This window comes from Mustela nigripes, chromosome 17 (genome assembly GCF_022355385.1).
Source record: "Mustela nigripes isolate SB6536 chromosome 17, MUSNIG.SB6536, whole genome shotgun sequence".
NCBI lineage: Eukaryota > Metazoa > Chordata > Mammalia > Carnivora > Mustelidae > Mustela > Mustela nigripes.
Genome location: NC_081573.1, coordinates 24,577,094 through 24,598,649, shown reverse-complemented (window position 1 = coordinate 24,598,649; position 21,556 = coordinate 24,577,094). Strand labels below are relative to the sequence as shown.

The 21,556-nt window shown below is 38.1% G+C and overlaps 1 protein-coding gene across 5 annotated transcripts in view; it reads left to right on the top strand.

The window, feature by feature from the left end:
* NETO2 (neuropilin and tolloid like 2) overlaps positions 1-21,556 on the top strand; it is a 92,893-nt gene that overhangs the window by 25,611 nt on the left and 45,726 nt on the right. For all 5 annotated transcript variants that reach the window (XR_009400763.1, XR_009400762.1, XM_059382058.1 and 2 more), the window contains exon 7: positions 13,334-13,562. Coding sequence is in view for 3 of the 5 variants with exons in the window: in XM_059382058.1 (XP_059238041.1) it covers positions 13,334-13,562 (229 nt within the window). In the remaining 2 variants the exon portion in view is untranslated. The remainder of the gene's footprint in view (positions 1-13,333; positions 13,563-21,556) is intronic.

The window sequence follows — 21,556 nt, the reverse complement described above, 5'->3', positions numbered from 1 at the left end:
CGACTGCCTTCGGTTCAGGTCATGATCCTGGAGTCCTGGGATTGAGTCCCGCATCGGGCTCCCAGCTCCATGGGGAGTCTGCTTCTCTCTCTGACCTTCTCCTCATTCATGCTCTCTCTCACTGTCTCTCTCTCAAGTAAATAAATAAAATCTTTAAAAAAAATAAATAAATAAATAAATAAAATAAAAAATAAAAAAAAGCAATTCCAGTCCAAATCCCAGGAGGGCTTTCTAGGGAAGATGGCAAACTAATTCCAGAATTCACATAGAAGAGAAAGTGTTCACAAGAACCGTAACAGTTTTGAGTAAAAACATGTGGGGCTGCTTACCCTTCAAGATAAAGTTGTGGTACTTGGATGGAATGGAACTGTCTAATAAAATTGGATAAAATTAGAAGGTAGAAATTTACATGTATGGTGGTCGCTGGGGGGAGGTGGGTAAGGGAATAGGTGAAGTAGATAAAGGGAATTCAATGGTATGGACTTCGAGTTATAAATAAGGCACAGACACGAAAAGGACAGCATACAGAGTATAGTCAATAATACTGGGATAATGTTGTTTGGTGATTACACTTACCGTGGGGGAGCACTGAGGAATGTATGGAATTGTTGAATCTCTGTGGTACTCCTGAAACTAATAGAATGCTGTATGTGAACTGTATCTCAGGGTTTGTTTTTGTTTTTGTTTTTTGTTTTTTAAGTAAAAAAAAACTACACATGTATGGAAAGTTGGTATATAAAAAATGTGCAGGTGCACCTTGGAAATAGTACCAGACCACAGTAAAGCGAATATTGTAATAAAGTGACTCAAAGAATTTTTTGGTTTCCCAGTACATACAGAAATTATGTTTACACTGTATTGTAGTCTGTTAAGTGTGCAATAGTATTGTGTCTAAAACAACATACATCCCTTAATTCAAAAACGCTTTATTGCTCAAAATTGCTAACCAGCATCTAAGCTTTCAGCAAGTCTATATCTTTTTGCTGCCTCCATGTGGACGGCTGCTGATCAGGGTGGTGGCTGCTGAAGGCTGGGGTCACTGTGACAGTTTCTTAAAATAAGTAATCAAGTTTGCTGCGTTCATCGACTCTTCTTTCACAGACAACTTCTCTGCAGCATGCGATGCTGTGTGGTAGCGTTTTACCCAGAGAACTTCTTTTAAAATGGAGTCAGTCCTCTTAAACCTGCTGCTGCTTGATCAACTAAGTCCATGTAATTTCTGAACCCTCTGTTGTCATTTCACAGTCCTCACAGCGTCTTCACCAGGAGTAGATTCCATCTGAAGAAACCACTTTCTTTGCTCATCCATGAGAAACTCCTCACCCGTTAACGCTTTATCATGAGATTGTTGCGATTCACATATAATAATTTCTAAGTTTGAAACACTGTGGGAATTAGCAAATGTGACCCAGAGACACAAAATGAATAAATTCTTTTGGAAAAATGGCACTGATAGGCTTGCTTGACACAGGGTTGCCACAGACTTTCAATATGTAAAAAATGCAGTGTCTGAGAAGCACAGTATGCCTGTAGTTTTATGGAAAGGCCGCTGAGAACAATGGACTTGAACATCAGTGACTTCTTTTGTATATTTACAAGTGGATTTTTCTGAAACATCGCCCATTAACTAGTTTATCCCATTTTTGAGTATTCGGCTCTCAAGGTAGTCTTTAACATTTTTTCCTTTAAATTTCTAAGGTTTATTTACCTATCTAGTTTAACAATGGTTTTAAAAATTTGATCCAATTCCCATGTCAACTATGTATAGTATTTTGAACTTTTTCAGTTTTAAAAATTTAGTTATTAAAAGTGACAATCTCGGGGCACCTGCGTAGTTCAGTCGGCTAAGCATCTGCCTTCGGCTCGAGTCAGGATCCCAGGGTCCTGGGATCGAACCCTGTGTCGGGCCCCTGCTCAGTGGGGAGTCTGTCTTAACTTCTCCCTCTGCAGCTCCCCCTGCTTTTGCATGTGCTTGCTCTCTTCTCTCTCTGCCAAATAAAATCTTTAAAAAAAGAAGTTACATTCTCCAATATTCAGTGTTTGAAATAACATAATATTACCCACCTCCGCTTGGTAAAGAGAGCAAGATCTCTTGCCCATCTCATTCTCCACTTCCACTCACCCCGGCCCCGGCAAAGAAAAATCAAGATGTGAGAAATATTATTTAATTTCTTAAACACTTAGAAAATCAAATACTATCAAATGAGAAAGTAAAAGCTATATAATATTACAGGTATAGAGGAAATCTATGTTCCCATTATCTTTCTCACATACCCTATTGTGAGTTTGAGTTTTATAATTCCTATATGCAGTTCCATACCTTCATATTTATGTACTATGAAAATATACATTATTCTTATACTTGAAAATTTTGTATCAGTTGTAGAAATCACTATCCATTCTCTTTTTAGACATTCAGTTTTACTTTTTTAAGATTTGCTTATGGGGGTCGGTGCAGAGGGAGGTAACTTCAAGCAGACTCCCCACTGAGTCCACAACCCTGAGAGCATGATCTGAGCCAAAATCAAGAGTTGGTTACTCAACCAACCGACTGAGCCACCCAGGCACCCCTACTTTCACACTTTAATAATATATTAAATAATGGTGTAGCAATTTTTGTATTTTCATTATGCCCATCTAGGATGATTTTGTATGGTTATATATCCAGAAGTGCAGTTCTTGTGGAGTGTGACCATTTTCAGCTTTACCAGAGCATGTCAAAAGGTTTTCCAAAGTGTTTTTGGCAGTTTATCCTTTTAAAGCAAGTTAAGAGCATTTCCTTTACTCAGTCCTTGCTGACACTTGGTTGTGTCAGGATACTCAGTCATGTCAACCTACAGGAAGATTTTTTGACAGCCACCAGAATCAAGAACAGTTCCATCACCCCAGGGAAATTATCTCATGCTCTTCCTTTGCAGTCAAAACCTACCTTCAGTCTTTACTTATTTCTTTAGAATTTTATTTTTTTGTCAGCGAGAGGGAGAGAACATACAAGCAGAGGGAGAAGCAGTATCCCCACTGTGCAAGGAGCCTGATGTGGGACTCAATCCCAGGACCTGGGCATCATGATCTGAGCCAAAGGTAGAGGTTTACCTGACTGAGCCACCCAGGCGTTCTCTTCAGTCTTGATCCCTGGAAACTCATGATCTTTTGTTCTTTTGTTTTACCATTTCTAAAACTAAGAGAATCACACAGTTTGTGTGAGTCTGAATTCTTTAATATGGTGCATTTGAGATTCCTGTTACTGCATGGACCAATTAGCTTATCCCTCTTGTTGAGCAGATTTTATTATATGGATATATTGTAGCTTACTGTTACCATCTGAACATTTGGACTGTTTCCAGTTTTTGGTTATTATTGATAAAACTGCTATAAACATTTCCATACAGGTTTTGTGTAAACATGTTGTTGTTGTTGTTATTGTTTTCATTTTTCTGGATATCCATCCCTGAACCTGCTGATTCACATGGTAGCTTTGTAAGAAACCACCAAGCTGTTCTCCCAAGTGGTTATTTTGTTTTGCATTTCCACAAGAAGTGTTATCAGATTTTCAATTACTCTACATAGTTCTCAACACTTGATTATCATCAGGTTTTAACTTGAAGTTTTTGTAATGTCTAAATCTTTGGTAAAGTGTCTCCTATGCCCATTTTAAGATTGGTGGTTTTCTTACTGTTCTTACTGTACTCTTACTTTTGAGTTCTGGATTAAAGAAGTGTTCTGGCAAGTGATTTGCAAACATTTTCTACCAGTCGGTGGCTTTTCTTTTTATTCAACAGTATCTCTCACAGAGAAAAAGGTTAATTTTAATGAAGTCAAATTGTAAATTTTTTTAGTGAATTTTCCTTTGATGAATCCCAAGAGCTCTCTGCCTGACCCAAAGTCATAAGGATGTGTTCCCTATATTTCCTTCTGAAGCTTCTACAATTTTATATTTATGACCCATCTTGAGTTGATTTTTGTCTAAGGTACTAGGTATAGCTCAAGGTTCCGCTGTTCCTTCCTTCCTTCCTTCCTTCCTAGTAGGGATGACTGATTTTTCCAGCACCATTTGTTGAAGACTATCCTTTCCATTGAATTGCCTTTGTATCTCTGTTAATACTGATAGCTTTATTTGTAAGAATCTCTTTCTGGGCTGTATTCTGTTTCTTGTATGTATGGGTCTCCTTCTGTCAGTACCACACTGTCTTGATTATTGGAGCTTTAAAGTCTACACTTCTGCGCTCTGTAGCTTCCAGTATGGTGCTGATTAGGACTTACCTTGTTACGGAGTTTGAGGGGGAAAGGATTCAGATTTTCACCATGAGGTATGGTGTCAGCTCTGGCTTTTTTTTTTTTTTTTTAATATTTTATTTATTTGAGAGAGAGAGACAGTGAGAGAGAGCATGAGCGAGGAGAAGGTCAGAGAGAGAAACAGACTCCCCATGGAGCTGGGAGCCCGATGCGGGACTCGATCCCGGGAATCCAGGATCATGACCTGAGCCGAAGGCAGTCGTCCAACCAACTGAGCCACCCAGGCGTCCCACAGCTCTGGGTTTTTGTAGCTGCCCTTTACCAGGTTACAGAAGTTCTCTGTTTTTCTGAGGTTTTGATCATATAACCTTTCTTTTTTAGTCTATTTATAATGGTGACTTATATTGATTATTCAAAATTTAAACCAGCCTTGTATTCCTAGATTAAACTATATTTGGTTATGATTATATGAAAGTATTATACTTTTTATATGTTGCTGCTTTTCTGGCTGATGATTCTTTTTTTTTTTTTTAAAGATTTCATTTATTTATTTGACAGAGAGAGATCACAAGTAATCAGAGAGGAAGGCAGAGAGAGAGAGAGGAGGAAGCAGACTCCCCACTGAGCAGAGAGCCCGATGCGGGACTCGATCCCAGGACCCTGAGATCATGACCTGAGCCGAAGGCAGTGGCTTAACCCACTTAGCCACCCAGGTGCCCCTGGCTGATGATTCTGATACCACTTCCAACTTGTGGGGTTTTCCCCCACACCACCAAGTAGTTCCCAGACACCAGCTGGGTGTCCTACAATTCAGCTCAGGTCTGACACTGTCAACCTGGAGATGGCACCAGATTCTAAGAATTGGGGGCTCCGTCCCACAAGTCTGGCCTCTACTTCAGATGCCAGTTTCATGTCAAAGTTGTCATTGTCACCTGTGCTTCTGACCAACTGGCTGGAAATCAGGTTTCTAGGAGCTCCTCCTTGCATTTGATTAATTTGCTAGAGAGACTTAGAGAACTCAGGGAAACAGTGTTCTTACTTAAATTACCAGTTAATTACAGAGCATATTAAAGGGTAAGATTCAACAGCCATATCAAAAGACACAGTGAGGTCTTGAACAAAGGAGCTTCTCCCCATGGAGTGGGGGGCCTGGCACGATGGCATATGGAAACATTCTGATTCACCAACTTGGAAACTTTTTCAAACCTTATCCTTCTGAGTTTTTATGGAGGCTACTACATAACCATGGTTGATTAAATCACTGACATTGGTGCTTGATCTAACCTCCATCCCCGCCCCTCTCCCCTCCAGGGAAATCGCCATAGAACTGAAAGTTTAAGCCCTCAACTCATGGTTATTTCCCCTAGTAACTAGTCCCCATCCTTAAGGGATTTCCAGAAGATAACCTCATTAATAGGAAGTCAATTGTCATTGAAAGGGACTTGTTACGATTAGTTTCAACTCAACGGCTGGAATATTTTCAGAAACTGAGGACAAGAGACCAAATAGAACATGTTCCCGCTGCTCTTATTGCTCAGGAAATTCCAAGGGTTTGGGGAGGTCTGAGCCAGAAACAGAGACAAAGTTCAAATATATATATTGTTTATTATAAATCACAGGAATGTTGATGAGTAGTTTCCTTCTGTCTTTGGTGGTGTCACAGTAATACTGGTCTTGTGAGTTTAGAAGTGCACCATCTTCCTGGAGGAGGTTGTGAAGAATTAGCATAATTTTTTCCTTACATGTTTGTTATAATTTGTTTATAAATTCATCTAGGCCTGGAGACTTTTTTGTAAGGTCTTAAATTATGAATTCGTTATTTTTTATAAATATATGGCCATTCAAGTTACATATTTCTTGTCAGAAGTGTCTGGGCCGTTTGTTCCTTTTAAGGAATTTGTTCATTTTCATTTGAGTTATCTGATTTGGCATCATAGAGTTGTTCACTGGTTTGTTTATTTTATTTTTGTTTACACCCTACATGGGGCTCGAACTTACAACCGCGAGATCAAGAGTTGTACGTGTCTTTGAGCCAGCCCAGTGCCCTTTTGTTTTCCTTAATGTTGGTGAGGTCTATAGTGATAGCCTCTTTTTTTATCCTTGATGGTTTATATTCATCCAGATATTTACCATTTATGTTTCCTTTCATTCATGAAGTTCCAAGATTCATTATAGTATCCTTTCTCTTTTATCTAAAGAACTTTCTTTGGCATTCCTTTTATTGCAGGTCTGTGTACCACAAATTTTCTAAGTCTCTTAAGTCTTCACCAGGGTGTGTAGTTCTTTTGCTCTCATTCCTGAAAAAATATGTTTGCTGGGTACAAAATTCTGATGTTCACAAGTTCTTTTTTTTCAGCACTTAAAAATTTTGTTGCACTGTCCTTCGTTTTGATGATTTCTGAAGAGCAATCCACAGTCACTCAAACCGTTTGCTTCTACAAAATACATCATTTTTCTGTCAGATCTCAAGACTTTAAATCTCTGATTTTAAGTAGTTTGATTTTGATGTCGGTAGGCCATGTTTTTTTGTTTGCTTTTATCCTGTTTGGTGTTTGCTGAGCTTTTTGAATCTGTAAATTTTTGCCTTTCACCAGACTTGGGGCACTTTTAGCAGTTATTTCTTCAAATATTTTTTTCTGTAGCAACCTCTCCTCCCTCTGAGACTTAAGTGACACTTTTGAAATAGTTCTACAGGTCCTTGAGACTGTATTCATTTGCCCTCAATCCTTTTTTCTCAGTATCTCATATTAGATAGTTTCTCCTGAGTCATTTTCCAGTTTACTGACTTACCTCTGTCATCCCATTCTCGTCTTCGGCCCTTAGAGTGAATTTTTTAAAAATTTCAGATATTTTTCATTTTCAAAATTTTCATGTGGTTCTTTTTCATAATTTCTATTTTTCCACTGTGGTCTTTCTACTCCCTTAGTGTTTGCCTTTACCTCATGGACCATATTTATATAATTGCTTTAAAGTGTTTGGCAATTCTGAGATGCCTCAGTGACTCAGTCAGTTAAGCATCCTGCTCTTGATTTCAGCTAAGGTCATGATCTCAGGGTCATTAGAGTGAGCCCATCTGGCTCTGCACTGGGCACAAGTCTCTCTTTTAAGTCTCTCTTTAAGAAGTCTCTCTCTCTTAGGAAAAAAAAAAAATTCTTCCACTCTTTGGTAGTTTTCAATATCTGAGTCCTCTTAGGGCTGGGATCTCTTGACTCTTCTTTCATTTCAGAACTAACCACATTTCCTTATTCTTCATATGTGAGTTATTTTTTTTAATTATGTCCTGGACAGTTTGAATATAACACTGTGAGACTCTGGGTCCTGCTAAAAATACCTGGAAAATGTTGATTTTTTAAATTCATTTTATTTTTGTCAGACCAACTACCCAGTTAGATTCAGATTACACATACCTTGTCACTTTATGTGGGTGGTGGTTCCAGTGTTTGTCATCTTCATGGTCTTTGCTGTGCTGTGCTGGGTCGACCTGCCCAGGCCATGCCCCCCACTCAGGGACTTGGACAGTGGCTTGTACTAGAATCTCATTCTCAACACCTTTGTCATGTTTCTTTAGTTCTGTTTCATGAATACACAGCTTAGGGGTAAGCCAGAACTAGTGCATTTTCTTTAACTCCCTCTTCTCCAAGAGTTTTTCACATTCTCCGGATAGCATGGTTTTTCTTTCTCATTTCCACTGGTGGCCAGAAAGATAAGTTTCCTTCAGTTTCTGCCTCCTAACTGTTGTGAGTGTTGAGTGACTAAGAGAAGAGGAAAAAAATAATGGTGAGTCCCTCCATAATCTCCCAACATCCTGTCCTTTCTCAGCTCTGCTAATTAAAGAGATGGGACTTCTCTTGGGGTTTAGTTGCTCCTATAGCTGCTGCATGTGGACCCATGACTGGTGCTGACCTTGAGCAGAGCCGGTAGAGTGGGAAAAACAAGCCAGAAATCTCTGCCTCACCCCACTCTTCAGCTGGGAAGGGTCCCTTTCTCAGTCTTATGGCTGCAGTGCTTTCTCTGAGTTCCCTGAATTCCATGATTATCATCCCAGGAGACCAGGAAAAAACGGAGTGTCCCCCTCTTTATGGGTCCTTCAAGTTTGACTTCCCATCGACACCCACCTTTTACTTTCCAGAATCCTCATGGAGTTGCTTTTCATATTTTATCCTCAGTTTTTAGTTGCAATAAGAGAAATAAGCAATACTGTGCTTCATCTTGGCTGGTTCTCAAAGTCAAATCTATTTTATATAATAAAATTGATAATCTTTATGGTTTATACTCTGTGTCTTCTGTGTTTGCTTTAAATAAACTTTCCTAACCAAAGGTCATAGAACTACTATAATTTTCATCTGTGTGTGTTAGTTTTTACATTTAAGAATTGATTTTATGTCCACCATAAGACAGGGATCTAATGTCAGGGAGTCCGTTGCATTGCCAATTATCTGGTGTCTCCTTTTGATCTGGAATGCTATGCAGGCATACCTCCTTTTATTGTGCTTCACAAATACTGCGTGCTTTACAAATTAAAGATTCAAGACCTCAGTGGAGAAGTATCTGCAGATGTGGCAACGGCCCGAGAGCTAGATTTTGAAGTGGAGCCTGAACATATGCCTGAATTGTTGCAATCTCATGATCAAACTTGAGCTAATGAGGAGTTGATCTTTTTTTTTTTAATTTGGATTTAAGATGAATTTATTTTTTTAATTTAAATTCAATTAATTAACAGGGGCGCCTGGATGGCTCAGTGGGTTAAAGCCTCTGCCTTTAGCTCAGGTCGTGATCCCAGCATCCTGGGATCAAGCCCCTCATCGGGCTCTCTGCTCAGCCGGTAGCCTGCTTCCCTTCCTCTCTCTCTCTCTGCCTGCCTCTCTGCCAGTTGTGATCTCTGTCAAATAAATAAATAAAATCTTTTAAAAAGATAAATTCAATTAATTAACAAATAATGTATTAGTAGTTTCAGAGTTAGAGGTCAGTGATTCATCAGTCTTCTTTAATGCCCACTGCTCATTATATCATGTGAGAGTTGCTGCTTTTGACGAGCAAAGAAAGTGGTTTCTTCAGATGGAATCTATTCCTGGTGAAGATGCTGTGAAGACTGTTGAAATGACAACAGAGGATTCACAATATTATATAAACATCTTTGATAAAGGAGCAGCAGCAGGTTTAAGAAGATTGACTCCATTTTAAAAGGAGTTCTACTGTGATATATGTATGTACACATGCACACACATACGAATATTATGCAGCCATCAAAAATGAAACCTTGCCATTTCCAGCAACATGTTTGGAACTAGACAGTATTATGCTAAGGGAAATAAGTCAGAGAAAGAGAATTCTCATAGGGGAAGGGAGGGAAAAATGAAACAAGACAAAACCAGAGAGGGAGACAAACCATAAGAGACTTTTAATCTCAGGTTGGAGGGGTGATGGACATCGTTGACAGTATGTGTTGTAATGAGCACTGGGTATTACTATATAAGACTGATGAGTCACAGACCTGTACCCCTGAAACAAATAACATGTTAATTAATTGAATTTAAAGACAAAAGAAGTTCTATGGGTAAAATGCTACCAATAGCATCACGTGCTGCAGAAAAAATATTTGTGAAAGAAGATTCCACTGATGCAACAAACTTCATTGTTAACTTATTTGAAGAAATTGTAACAGTGACCCCAGCGTTTGGCAGCCACCACCCTGGTCAGCAGCCATCCACATCGAGACAAGACCCTCCCAAGACTTTCCTTTGAATTAAAGCATTTACTTTACTTTTTTTTTTTTTTTTTTTTAAGACAATGCTATTGCATGCCTAACTGGCTACAGTAGAAGCAAACTTATATGCACTGGGAAACCAAAAGATTCGTTTGACACACTTGATTGCAGTGTTCACTTTATTATCGTCCAGAACCAAATATGTAGTAACCCCAAGGTTATGTCTATAGTCGCTCTCTGAGGATCTCATTGCACTGGGCAGGGGCAGGTGGAGGGGTGTTCCGATAGACAGCATCTATTTCCCCTCCACATGGGAGAATATGGAGATTCCAAATAGCTCCTTTATTACAAGAGGGCTGGAGGAACCAGCTTGATGAGAGTTTTATCAGACTTGCTAATTCCCTAGCCACCACCTATTCGACTTCCCACCTAAGTCTAACCTGGGCCAGACCAGCCCAAGGAAAGTTTACATAGGCATAGAAAACCCACTTATTGAGGTAACTGCTACCTACTCTCCAGTCCAGGGAAAGAGGGAAGGAAAAAGATATCAGAATCCCTCCCCACCATTAAGGTAACTCACTCCACCTCCCTGAGGAGGCTGTAGGAGTGATAAGAGACCAGGAGCCTTTAGCAGATCAGTGGTCTTGCAGTTTGGCGGAGAGAAGAGTAGTCTGTGTCTCCTCCCTGTTTCAATTTGTCAGTTTTGTTTGTTAGAAAAGATTTTTTAAGATTATTTATTTGGGAGAGAGCACAAGCAGGGGGAAGGCAGAAGGCAGGTGAGAAGCAGACTCCGCGCTGAGCAGGGAGCTGGACTTGGAGATGCAGGGCCGGATTCCAGGACCCTGAGATCATGACCTGAGCCAAAGTCAGATGCTTAACCAACTGAGCCACCCAGGTGCCCCTTGTTAGAAATAATTTCTGAAAATTAGTTGAACTGAACTGTTTCAGTATTGAGCTGCATTCACAATAGAAAAGAATGTCATTGTCTTATGACTTAAATCTCTTGAGTTCAATACCTTTAAAGAGCATTTACTATGGCCTTGGATAGAACCATGTATCTTTGGATTTAAAAAAACAGAGAAGATACACTTCAGACTTCCTGTTTTTCTTATATTTAGATCTACCAAGTTCATAGTTTTATAAGCCTAGTCATATATTCATTCTTCCTAGGAGCAAGAATGACACTAGATAGAATTAGAACATGATTCTCTCCTTAGAAGGCCTCACAGTGTAATAGAGAAGACAGTCACACAGTATTGGTGATACTTGCCCATTACCACAAAACCATGGGCAGAATGTTAAAATTATATGAGAAATTAATGAGTACTAATGATACATGTAAGGAAAGTTCTTGTTTCTATGTAATACATGCATGAAGATTTTGTGTGAAGTTTTGAATTGGTAATCCTATTTAATTACCTATTTTCTACAATTCTCCTGGAAGTAAGTAACAAGATGATCATTTCCAATAAGCCAAAGTTACTTGGTCAAAAGTTATCCATTTGAGGTATATTTTTTAGTTGTTTGCTCTTAGTTTTATGCCATCAAGGTATTTTAGTGGGAAGAGATACTAGATATTACATTTTTATTATATGAAGTCTTTTATTTTTAAATTTTTTAAAGATTTTAAAAATCTTTAAAAAGCAGGGGGAGTGGAGAGGAAGAAGCAGCCTTCCCGCTTAGCAGGGAGCCCAATCCAGGGTTCCATCCCAGCACCCTGGGATCATGACCTGAGCCGGAAGGCAGACACTTACTGATAGCCACCGAGGCACCCCATGAAGTCTTTTAAGTTAAAAGGCAGGGGCTGGGGTGCCTCGCTGGCTCTGTCAGTAGAACCATGTGACTCTTGATATTGGGGTTGTGAATTCAAGCCCATGTTGGGTATAAAGATTACTTAAAATCTTTTTTTTTTTTTTTTAAGATTTTATGTATTTATTTGACAGATCACAAGTAGGCAGAGAGGCAGGCAGAGAGGGAGGCAGGCTCCCCGCAGAGCAGAGAGCCCAATGTGGGGCTCGATCCCAGGACCCTGGGATCATGACCTGAGCCAAAGGCAGAGGCTTTAACCCACCGAGCCACCCAGGCGCCCCAAAAATAAAATCTTTAAAATGAGAGTTGGAGGTGGCATCACATTGCTACCTCAGAAATAGAAACTAGAATGAATACTCATGTCTTTAACGACAAAGGAAATTTTTATTCTCTATTCACTAAGATTTCAATTGTAGAGTCACAGAGGAGCAACTAGAGCAAAAAGGGAACTGTCTGTGCATGCGTGCAGAAAAGGCACCCCAGAGGGTGGAAAGAACACGAATGGTAGAGTCGGGCCAACCCAGGTCAAATCCTCACCCTGAGTAACCTTGGGCAAATTCTTAACAAACTGAGCCTTCATTTTCTCCCTGCCTGTAAGGAATAATAGCCATTTCATCATTTCATTCAGTTCTCCTAGAGATACGTACAATGTGTTTCTAAGTCCACAATCTGAGCAGTAATGCTCACAGTATTTTTTTTTTAAGATTTTATTTATTTATTTGACAGAACACAAGTAGGCAGAGAGGGGAGAGAGCAGGCTCCCCACTGGGCATAGAGCCCACGGGACTCATTCCCGGGATCCTGAGATCATGACCTGAGCCAAAGGCAGAGGCTTAACCCATTGAGCCACCCAGGCACCCCGCTCACAGTATTTCTAAGCCTACAGTCTAAAGGAAATCTTCAAACAAAAGTGGGCCAACCATATTTTAAGAACTTAGTACCAGGTAGCAAGCTGCCTATAAAATTTTCAAGAAAGAGGATGCTAAATAAAATAGATACTAATAGTGCTTATTTTGATACTGCAGTTGATATCTTCCTGACTGATAACATAGAAATTGTTATTTATGGATTGAAGTCTTAAAATCACTTAAATGTCCAGTATAGAATAAGAGATAAACAAACAACAAGATATCATGGAAACGTTTGTGGTATTGAGGAGTATAGTAAGATAAAAATGGTTTCAATGTGTTCCAGGGTGTATATATCTTAAAATTAAACTTAGGTTTTTAAAATGTGAAGAAAAACTGAAAAAAAAAAAATCGCAACAATTGCAAGAGTGATTCTTTTATTTTCCCAATTTGTCAGTACCAGGAGGTTGCTTTCATAATAAGAAAACTATTTTGCCTTGTGGAGCAAAAAGTTTCTTTATAGACAAAACACAAACTTAGGTTCCTTAATGCTTGGTCCCATTAAGAAGGAAACCATCAGTATTGGTTCTTTTGACTCTTGGGCACCAGCCTTTAGCTCTTGTGCCCCTGTCAGCTGTCGTAGTTCTGTATTTCTACCATGTCGACTGGATAGTCAGAAATACAACACTCAATTTTAATCTTTTCAAAAGCAGTGTTTTTCTCTGTTTTAATGTTACAGATTTATTTGAGGTTCCTAGATTATCAAATGGAGCACTCAAATGAATGCAAGAGAAACTTCGTTGCAGTTTATGATGGAAGCAGTTCTATTGAAAATCTGAAGGCTAAGTTTTGCAGCACTGTGGCCAATGATGTGATGCTGAAAACAGGAGTTGGAGTGATCCGAATGTGGGCAGATGAAGGTAGTCGGCTAAGCAGATTCAGAATGCTCTTTACTTCCTTTGTGGAGCGTAAGTAAATCCTATAGCATTGAGATCTTTTACATAATTTTCATTCATTCAGAATTTAATTATTGAGCATTTCCTATTGACAAAGACTGCCAAGTCAAAGAGAATGTAGAAATAAATAAGTCGGAGTCCCTTTTCTCAAGGAATTAAGTGTCCTGGGTGAAAAACCATGTTAAAGCATAAATTGCAACACTGCCTTATTATAGAGGTGTAAGCATAATAGGGAACACAGAAAGTGGAAACTCCTTTCAAGATTTTCAAAATTAAAAATAATTACCAGTGGTTTAATTCAGTTTGGTATATAATTATGAATCTACCAAACCATGCTCTTCAAAATTCAGAAAGGCTATGTTTTCTTTGTTTCTAACTTTTTATTTTTAAATAATTTTAAGCTTATTTAAAGTTATAAAAATAGTACAGAGGGGTTTTATTTTTAAGTTTTTTTTAAATTAACATACAATGTATTATTTGCTTCAGGGGTACAGGTCTGTGATCCATCAGTCTTACACAGTGCACAGCACTGTGAATAGCACACACCCTCCCCAGTGTCCATCACCCCGTCCTTCCTTCACCCTCCCCTCCAGCAACCCTCAGATAAAGTCTCTTTCCCTCTCTGGTTTTATTTTGTTTCATTTTTCTCTCCCTTCCCTTATGATCCTCTGTCTTCTCATATCAGTGAGATCATATGATAATTGTCTTCCTCTGATTGACTTATTTTGCTCAGCATGATACCCTCTAATTCCGTCCACGTCATTTCAAATGGCAAGACTTCGGAGTTTTTTGATGGCTGCATAGTAGTCCATTGTGTAAATCTATCACATCTTCTTTATCCATTCATCTGTTGATGGACATCTAGGTTCTTTCCATAGTTTGGCTATTGTGGACATTGCTGCTATAAACATTCAGGTGCACTTGCCCCTTCGGATCACTTCATTGGTATCTTTAAGGTAAATACCCAGTAGTGCAACTGCTGGGTCATAGAGTATCTCTATTTTCAACTTTCTGAAGAACCTCTCCATACTGTTTTCCAGAGTGGCTACATCAGCTTGCATTCCCACCAACAATGTAGGAAGGTTCCCATTTCTCCACATCCTCGCCAATACCTGTTTTTCCCTGATTGGTTAATTTTAGTGATTCTGACTTGTGTAAGGTGGTATCCCATTGAGGTTTTGATTTGTATTTCCTGATGCTGAGTGATGTGGAGCACTTTTTCATGTATCTGTTGGCCATCTCGATGTCATCTTTGCAGAAATATCTGTTCATGTCCTCTGCCCATTTCTTGATTGGATTATTTGTTCTTTGGGTATTGAGTTTGATAAGTTCTTTTTAGATTTTGGATACTAGCCCTGTATCTGATATGTCAGTTGCAAATATCTTCTCCCATTCTGTCGGTTGTCTTTTGGTTTTGTTGACTGTTCCTTTGCTATGTAAAAGCATTTGATCTTGATGAAGTCTAATAGTTCATTTTGCCCTTGCTTCCTTTGTCTTTGGCAATGTTTCTAGGAAGAAGTAGCTGTGGCTGAGGTCGAAGAGGAGGCTCCCTGTGTTCTGCTCTAGAATTTTGATGGATTCCTTTCTCACACCGAGGTCTTTCATCCATTTTGAATCTGTTTTTTGTGTGTGGTATAAGGAAATGGTCCAGTTTCATTCTTCTGCATGTGGCTGTCCAATTTTCCCAGCACTTTTTGTTGAAGAGACTGTCTTTTCTTCATTGGACATTCTTTCCTGCTTTGTCGAAGATTAGAGGACCATAGAGTTGAGGGTCTATTTCTGGGGTCTTTATTCTGTTCCATCGATCTATGTGTCTGTTTTTCTGCCAGTACCATACAATCTTGATGATTACAGCTTTGTAATAAGCTTGAAGTCTGGAATTGTGATGCCAACAACTTTGGTTTTCTTTTTCAACATTTCTTTGAAAAACTTCATGGTATTTTGATAGGCATTTCATTAACTGTGTAGATTGCTCTAGGTAGTATAGACATTTTCACATTATTTGTTCTTCCGATCCATGAGCATGGGATGTTTTTTCATTTCTTTGTGTCTTCCTCAGTTTCTTTCTTGAGTACTCTGTAAGTTTTCTGAGTACAGATTCTTTGCCTCTTTGGTTAGATTTATTCCCAGGTATCTTATGCTTATGAGTAGAATTGGAAATGGTATCAACTCCTTAATTTCTCTTTTTTCTATCTTGTTATTGATATATAGAAATACAACTGATCTCTGAAATACAACTGAAAATCAATATTTCTATATTGATTTTTATATCCTGACACTTTACTGAATTCCTATATGAGTTCTACTCGTTAGAATGGAGTCTTTTGGGTTTTCCATATATAGTATCATATCATCTGCAAAGAGTGAGAGTTTGACTTCTTTGCCGATTCGGATGCCTTTTATTTCTTTTTGTTGTCTGATCACTGAGGCTAGGACTTCTAGACTATGTTGAATAGCAGTGGTGATGGTGGACAGCCCTGCTGTGTTCATGACCTAAGGGGAAAAGCTCTCAGTCTTTCCACATTCATAATGAGATTTGCTGTGGGTTTTTTATAGATGGCTTTTATGATATTGAGGTATGAACCCTCTCTCCCTCCACTGTGACGTTTTGATTAGAAAGAGTGCTATACTTTCTCAAATGCTTTTTTGGCATCTACTGAGCTGGTTCTTGTTCTTTCTTTTATTAATGTATTGTATCACACTGATTGATTTGCAGTTGTTGAACCAATCTTGCAGTCCAGGAATAAATCCCACTTGGTTGTGGTGAATAATCCTTTTAATGTACTGTCGGATCCTGTTGGCTAGTATTTTGGTGAGAATTTTTGCATCCATGTTCATCAGGGATATTGGCCTATAATTCTCCTTTTTTTTTTTTTTTAAGATTTTTATGTATTTATTTGACAGAGATCATAAATAGAGAGGCAGACAGAAACAGAAGGAGGGAAGCGGACTCCCTGCTGAGCAGAGAGCCCAAGGCAGGGCTCGATCCCAGGACCCTGAGATCATGACTGAGCTGAATGCAGCGGCTTAACCCACTGAGCCACTCAGGTGCCCTAATTCTCCTTTTTGATGGGGTCTTTGCCCAGTTTTGGGATCAAGGTAATGCTGGTCTCATAAAATGAGTTTGAAAGTTTCCCTTCCATTTCTATTTTTAGCAACAGTTGCAGGAGAATAGCTATTAATTCTTCTTTAAATGTTTGGTAGAATTCCCCTGGAAAGCCATCTGGTCCTGGGCTCTTGTTTGTTTTGTTGGGAGATTTTTTGATGACTGCTTCAATCTCCTTATTGGTTATGGGTCTGTTCAGGTTTTCTGTTTCTTTCTAGTTCAGTTGTGAGAATTTATACATCTCTAAGAATGCACCAATTTCTTCCAGATTGTCAAATTTGCTGGCATATAGTTACTCATAATATGTTCTTAACTATAATTATAATTATGTTCATAATTGTTTGTATTTCTTTGGTGTTGGTTGTAATCTCTCCTCTTTTATTCGTGATTTTATTAATTTGGGTCCTTTCTCTTTTCTTTTTGATAAGTCTGACCAAGGGTTTTATCAGTCTTATTAACTCTTTCAAAGAACAAGCTCCTAGTTCCATTGATCTGTTCTACTGTTCTTTTGTTTCATTGATTTCTGCTCTAATATTTATTATTTCTCTTCTCCTGCTGGGTTTAGGCTTTCTTTGCTGTTCTTTCTTCAGCTCCTTTAGGTATAGGGTTGGATTGTGTATTTGAGACTTTTCTTGTTTCTTGAGAAAGGCTTGTATTGCTATATACTTTGCTCTCAGGGCTCTCTTTGCTGCATCCCAAGGACAGTTGTGTTTTCATTTTCATTTGTTTCCATGAATTTTTTAAATTCTTCTTTAATTTCCTGGTTGACCCATTCCTTCTTTAGTAGGATGCTCTTTACCTTCCATGTATTTGAGTTCTTTCTAACTTTCCTCTTCTGGTTGAGTTCTAGTTTCAAAGCATTGTGGTCTGAAAACATGCTCTTATTTACAAGTGCATTTCATTGGGAATGATTTCAATCTTTTGCTATCGGTTGAGACCTGATTTGTGATCCAGGATGTGATCTATTCTGGAGAATGTTCCATGTGCACTACAGAAGAATGTATATTTAGTTACTTTGGGATGGAATGTTCTGAATATATCTGTGATGTCTATCTGGTCCAGTGTGTCATTTAAAGCCTTTATTGTTGATCTTTTGGTTAGATGATCTGTGCATTTCAGTGAGGGGGATGTTAAAGTCCCCTACTATTATTGTATCATTGTTGATGTGTTTCTTTGATTTTCTTATTAATTGGTTTATATAATTGGCTGCTCCCATGTTCAGGGCATAGAAATTTAAAATTATTAGATCTTCTTGTTGGACAGACCTTTTAAGTATGATATAGTGTCCTCCCTCATATCTTACTATAGTCTGTGACTTAAAATCTAATTTATCTGATATAAGGATTGCCACTCTGGCTTTCTTTTGATGACCATTAGCATGGTAAATTGTTTTCCACCCTCTCACTTTAAATCTGGAGGTATCTTTGGGTCTAAAATGAGTTTCTTGTAGACAGCATATTGATGGGTTTTGGTTTTTTATCCATTCTGATGCTTTGTGTCTTTTAATTGGGGTATTTAGCCCATTTATATTCAGGGTAACTATTGAAAGATATAAATTTAGTGACATTGTATTTCCTGTAAGATGACTGTTACTGTATATCGTCTGTGTTCCTTTCTGGTCTGTTACTTTTAGGCTCCCTCTTCGCTTAGAGGACCGCTTTCAGTATTTCCTGTGGGACTGGTTTGGTGTTTGGAAATTCTTTTAGTTTTTGTTTGTCCTGGAAGCTTTTTATTTCTCCTTCTATTTTCAGTGGTATCCTAGCTGGGTATAGTATTCTTGGCTTCATATTTTTCTCGTGTAGTGCTCTGAATATATCATGCCAGTCCTTTCAGGCTGGCCAGGTCTCTGTGAATAGGTCTGCTGCCAATCTAATTTATCTACTATTGTAGGTTACAGACCGCTTGCCCCGAGTTGCTTTCAGGATTTTCTCTTTGTCTCTGAGACTTGTAAGTTTTACCATTAGATAACGGGGTATTGACCTATTTTTATTGATTTTCAGGGGGGGGTCTCTGTGCCTCCTGGATTTTGATGCTTGTTTCCTTCCCTAAATTAGGAACGTTCTCTGCTATAATTTGCTCCAATATACCTTCTGCCTCTCTCTCTCTCCTTCTTCTGGGATCCCAGTTGTTCTAATATTGTTTGTTTTATGGTATCACTTATCTCTCAAATTCTCCCCTCATGATCCAGTAGTTGTTTATCTCTCTTTTTTTAATCTCAGCTTCTTTATTCTCCGTCATTTAGTCTTATATATCACTAATATAGTGATAATCTTCTGCCTCATTTATCCTAGCATTAAGAGCCTCCATTTTTTATTATACCTCATTAATAGCTTTTTTGATTTCAACTTGGTTAGATTTTAGTTCTTTTATTTCTCCAGAAAGGGACTTTATTTCTCCAGTGATTCTCTACTATCTTTTGTGCTTTTTTTCAAGCCCAGTTAGCATCTTTTTAATAGTCACTCTGAACTCTAGTTCTGAGATCTTACTAATGTCCATATTGATTAGGTCCCTAGCTGTCGTTACTGCCTCTTCTTTTTTTCTGAGGTGAGTTTTTTTGCCTTGTCATTTTGTCCAGAGAAGAATAGATGAATGACAGAACAAAGTGCTGGAAGGCTAACAACAACCCCAGGAAAATACACACTAACCAAGTCAAATAGAAAGTATCTATTTTTTTTTTTGATCTATTCAAATATATATCAAAAATATTTGATCTATTCAAATTTTCTTTTCTATTCATAGAATTGAACAATCTGTTAAGTTTATAGGTATTCAGAATGGTTTGATAACTATCTAGATGAATTCCTGGGACCAGATGAAATTTAGGTCTCCTACTCCTATGCCATCTTGCTCCTCCCTCTCTACTATAGAGTTTTCATATATTCTTCACTCAGATTCCCCTAATAATGTGGTAAAACTGAAAATTAACACTGATTTAGTATTATCGACCAATATATATATAGACCTTATCCACATGTCACTAGTTTTTTCATTAATGTCTTTTCTGATGCAGTATCCCACACTGCATTTACTTAATATCTATCCTTGAGTCTCCTCAATCTGTGACAGTTTCTCAGTCTTTAATGACCTTAATATATTTGAAGAGCACTGGCCATTTTTTTAGTAGAATGTCAGTTTGGGTTTGTCTGATGTTTTCTCGATTCTTTTGAGGTTACATATTTCTGTCAATATCACAGAAATGATACTACACCTTTCTTAGCTCATCACACCAGTGAGGTAGGGGGGTACATGTGGATTTGTCTCATGCTAACTTTGGTCACTTCCTTAAGGTGCTGTCTGTCAGGCTTTTCCACCATAAAGTTACTGATATTTTCATTTCTAGGTAATAATTTTTTTTGAGACTATGCAAATATCCCTTTGCTCACTAATTTTAGCATCTGTTAATGATTTCTGCCTGTGATAGGAATTATTGTAATGTTTACCTAATGGTAGTTTTCTGCTTCCATTATTATTCTGTTTATTAGTTGTAATTCTACTGTGAGGAAGAGTTATTTTTCCCATTTATCTCTTCAGTGATTTTTATCAGTATGAGTTTATTGGTATTTATTTTATGCCATTATTGTATATATAATTATATATAACATGTAATTATTATAATATTAATAATAATTTATTACTCAAAGTCCCAGCTTCAGCCCTTGGGAGCTCCTTCAAGTTGTCCCTTTCAACTTTTGATGTGCCCTTCCTTTTTTTTTAATTAAATTATTTTCTTACTTCCTGTCACCACAAGATGACCCAGGCTCAACTGTGTTTTCCTTAGCCCAGCCCCGAGACCGAAAGGGTTAGAAGCCCTTTCCTTCTCTTACAGAAGGCACTGCTAAAAACACCTTTGGGTTTTTTTTAATAAAAATCATAATGAATCTGTGGATTGCTTTTGAGTAGTTTAGTAGTGTCATCTTAATAAATGTTAAGTTTTCCAGCCCATGAACCCAGGATGTCTTTCCATTTATTTGTTGTCTTTAATTTTTTTCAGGAGTGTTTAGTACTGCTTAGTATGCAAGTCTACAAGTCTGCATTGTGAGTGTGTAGAAAATCACCTGATTGTTCTGTGTTGTGTTTGTATCCTGCAACTTGCTGAGTTAGTTTATTAGCTGGGTGTGTGTGTGTGTAATTGTGTGTGTGTGCGCGCGCGCGCATGCGCACACGTGCACATAATCTTGTTAAAGTTTTCTTCATATAAGATGATATTGTCTGCAAACAGGTAATTTTCCAATTTGGGGTACCATTTTATTTCCTTTTCTTGCCAGGACTTCTAGAACTATATTGAATAGAAGCTAAAGGAGACACCTTTGTCTTCTTTCTGATCTTAAGAGCAAAGCTTTTAGCCTTTTACCATTAAGTAGGTTTTAGCCGTGGGGTTTTTATATATAACCTTTATCATGTTGAGGAAGTTTTCTTCTGGTCCTAGTTTATTGAGTGTTTTCATCATGCAAGGATGTTGAATTTTCTCAAAAGCTTTTCTGATTCAGTTGAGATGGTTATGTCATTTTTTTTCTCTTTATTCTGTTAATGTGTTGTATTATATTGATTGATTTTGTATATAAATCCATTTTTATGTTCCAGAAATAAGTCCCACTTGGTCATGGTGTATGATCCTTTTAAAATGTTGCTGAATTCACTGCTAATATTTTGTTAAGGATTTTTGCATCAATATGCATAAGGGATATTGGTCTGTACTTTTATTTTCTTGTAGTATCTTTGTCTGTCTTTGCTATCAGGGTCATGCTGGTCCATAGAATCAAAAAGAAGTAACCCTTTCTCTCCAGCTTTTTGGAAGAGTTTGAGAATTGATGTTCTGTAAACATTTGGTAGAATTTCCCAGTGAAGCCATCCAGCCCAGGGCTTTTCATTATTGGGAGATAGTTTGATTACTGTTTCAAAC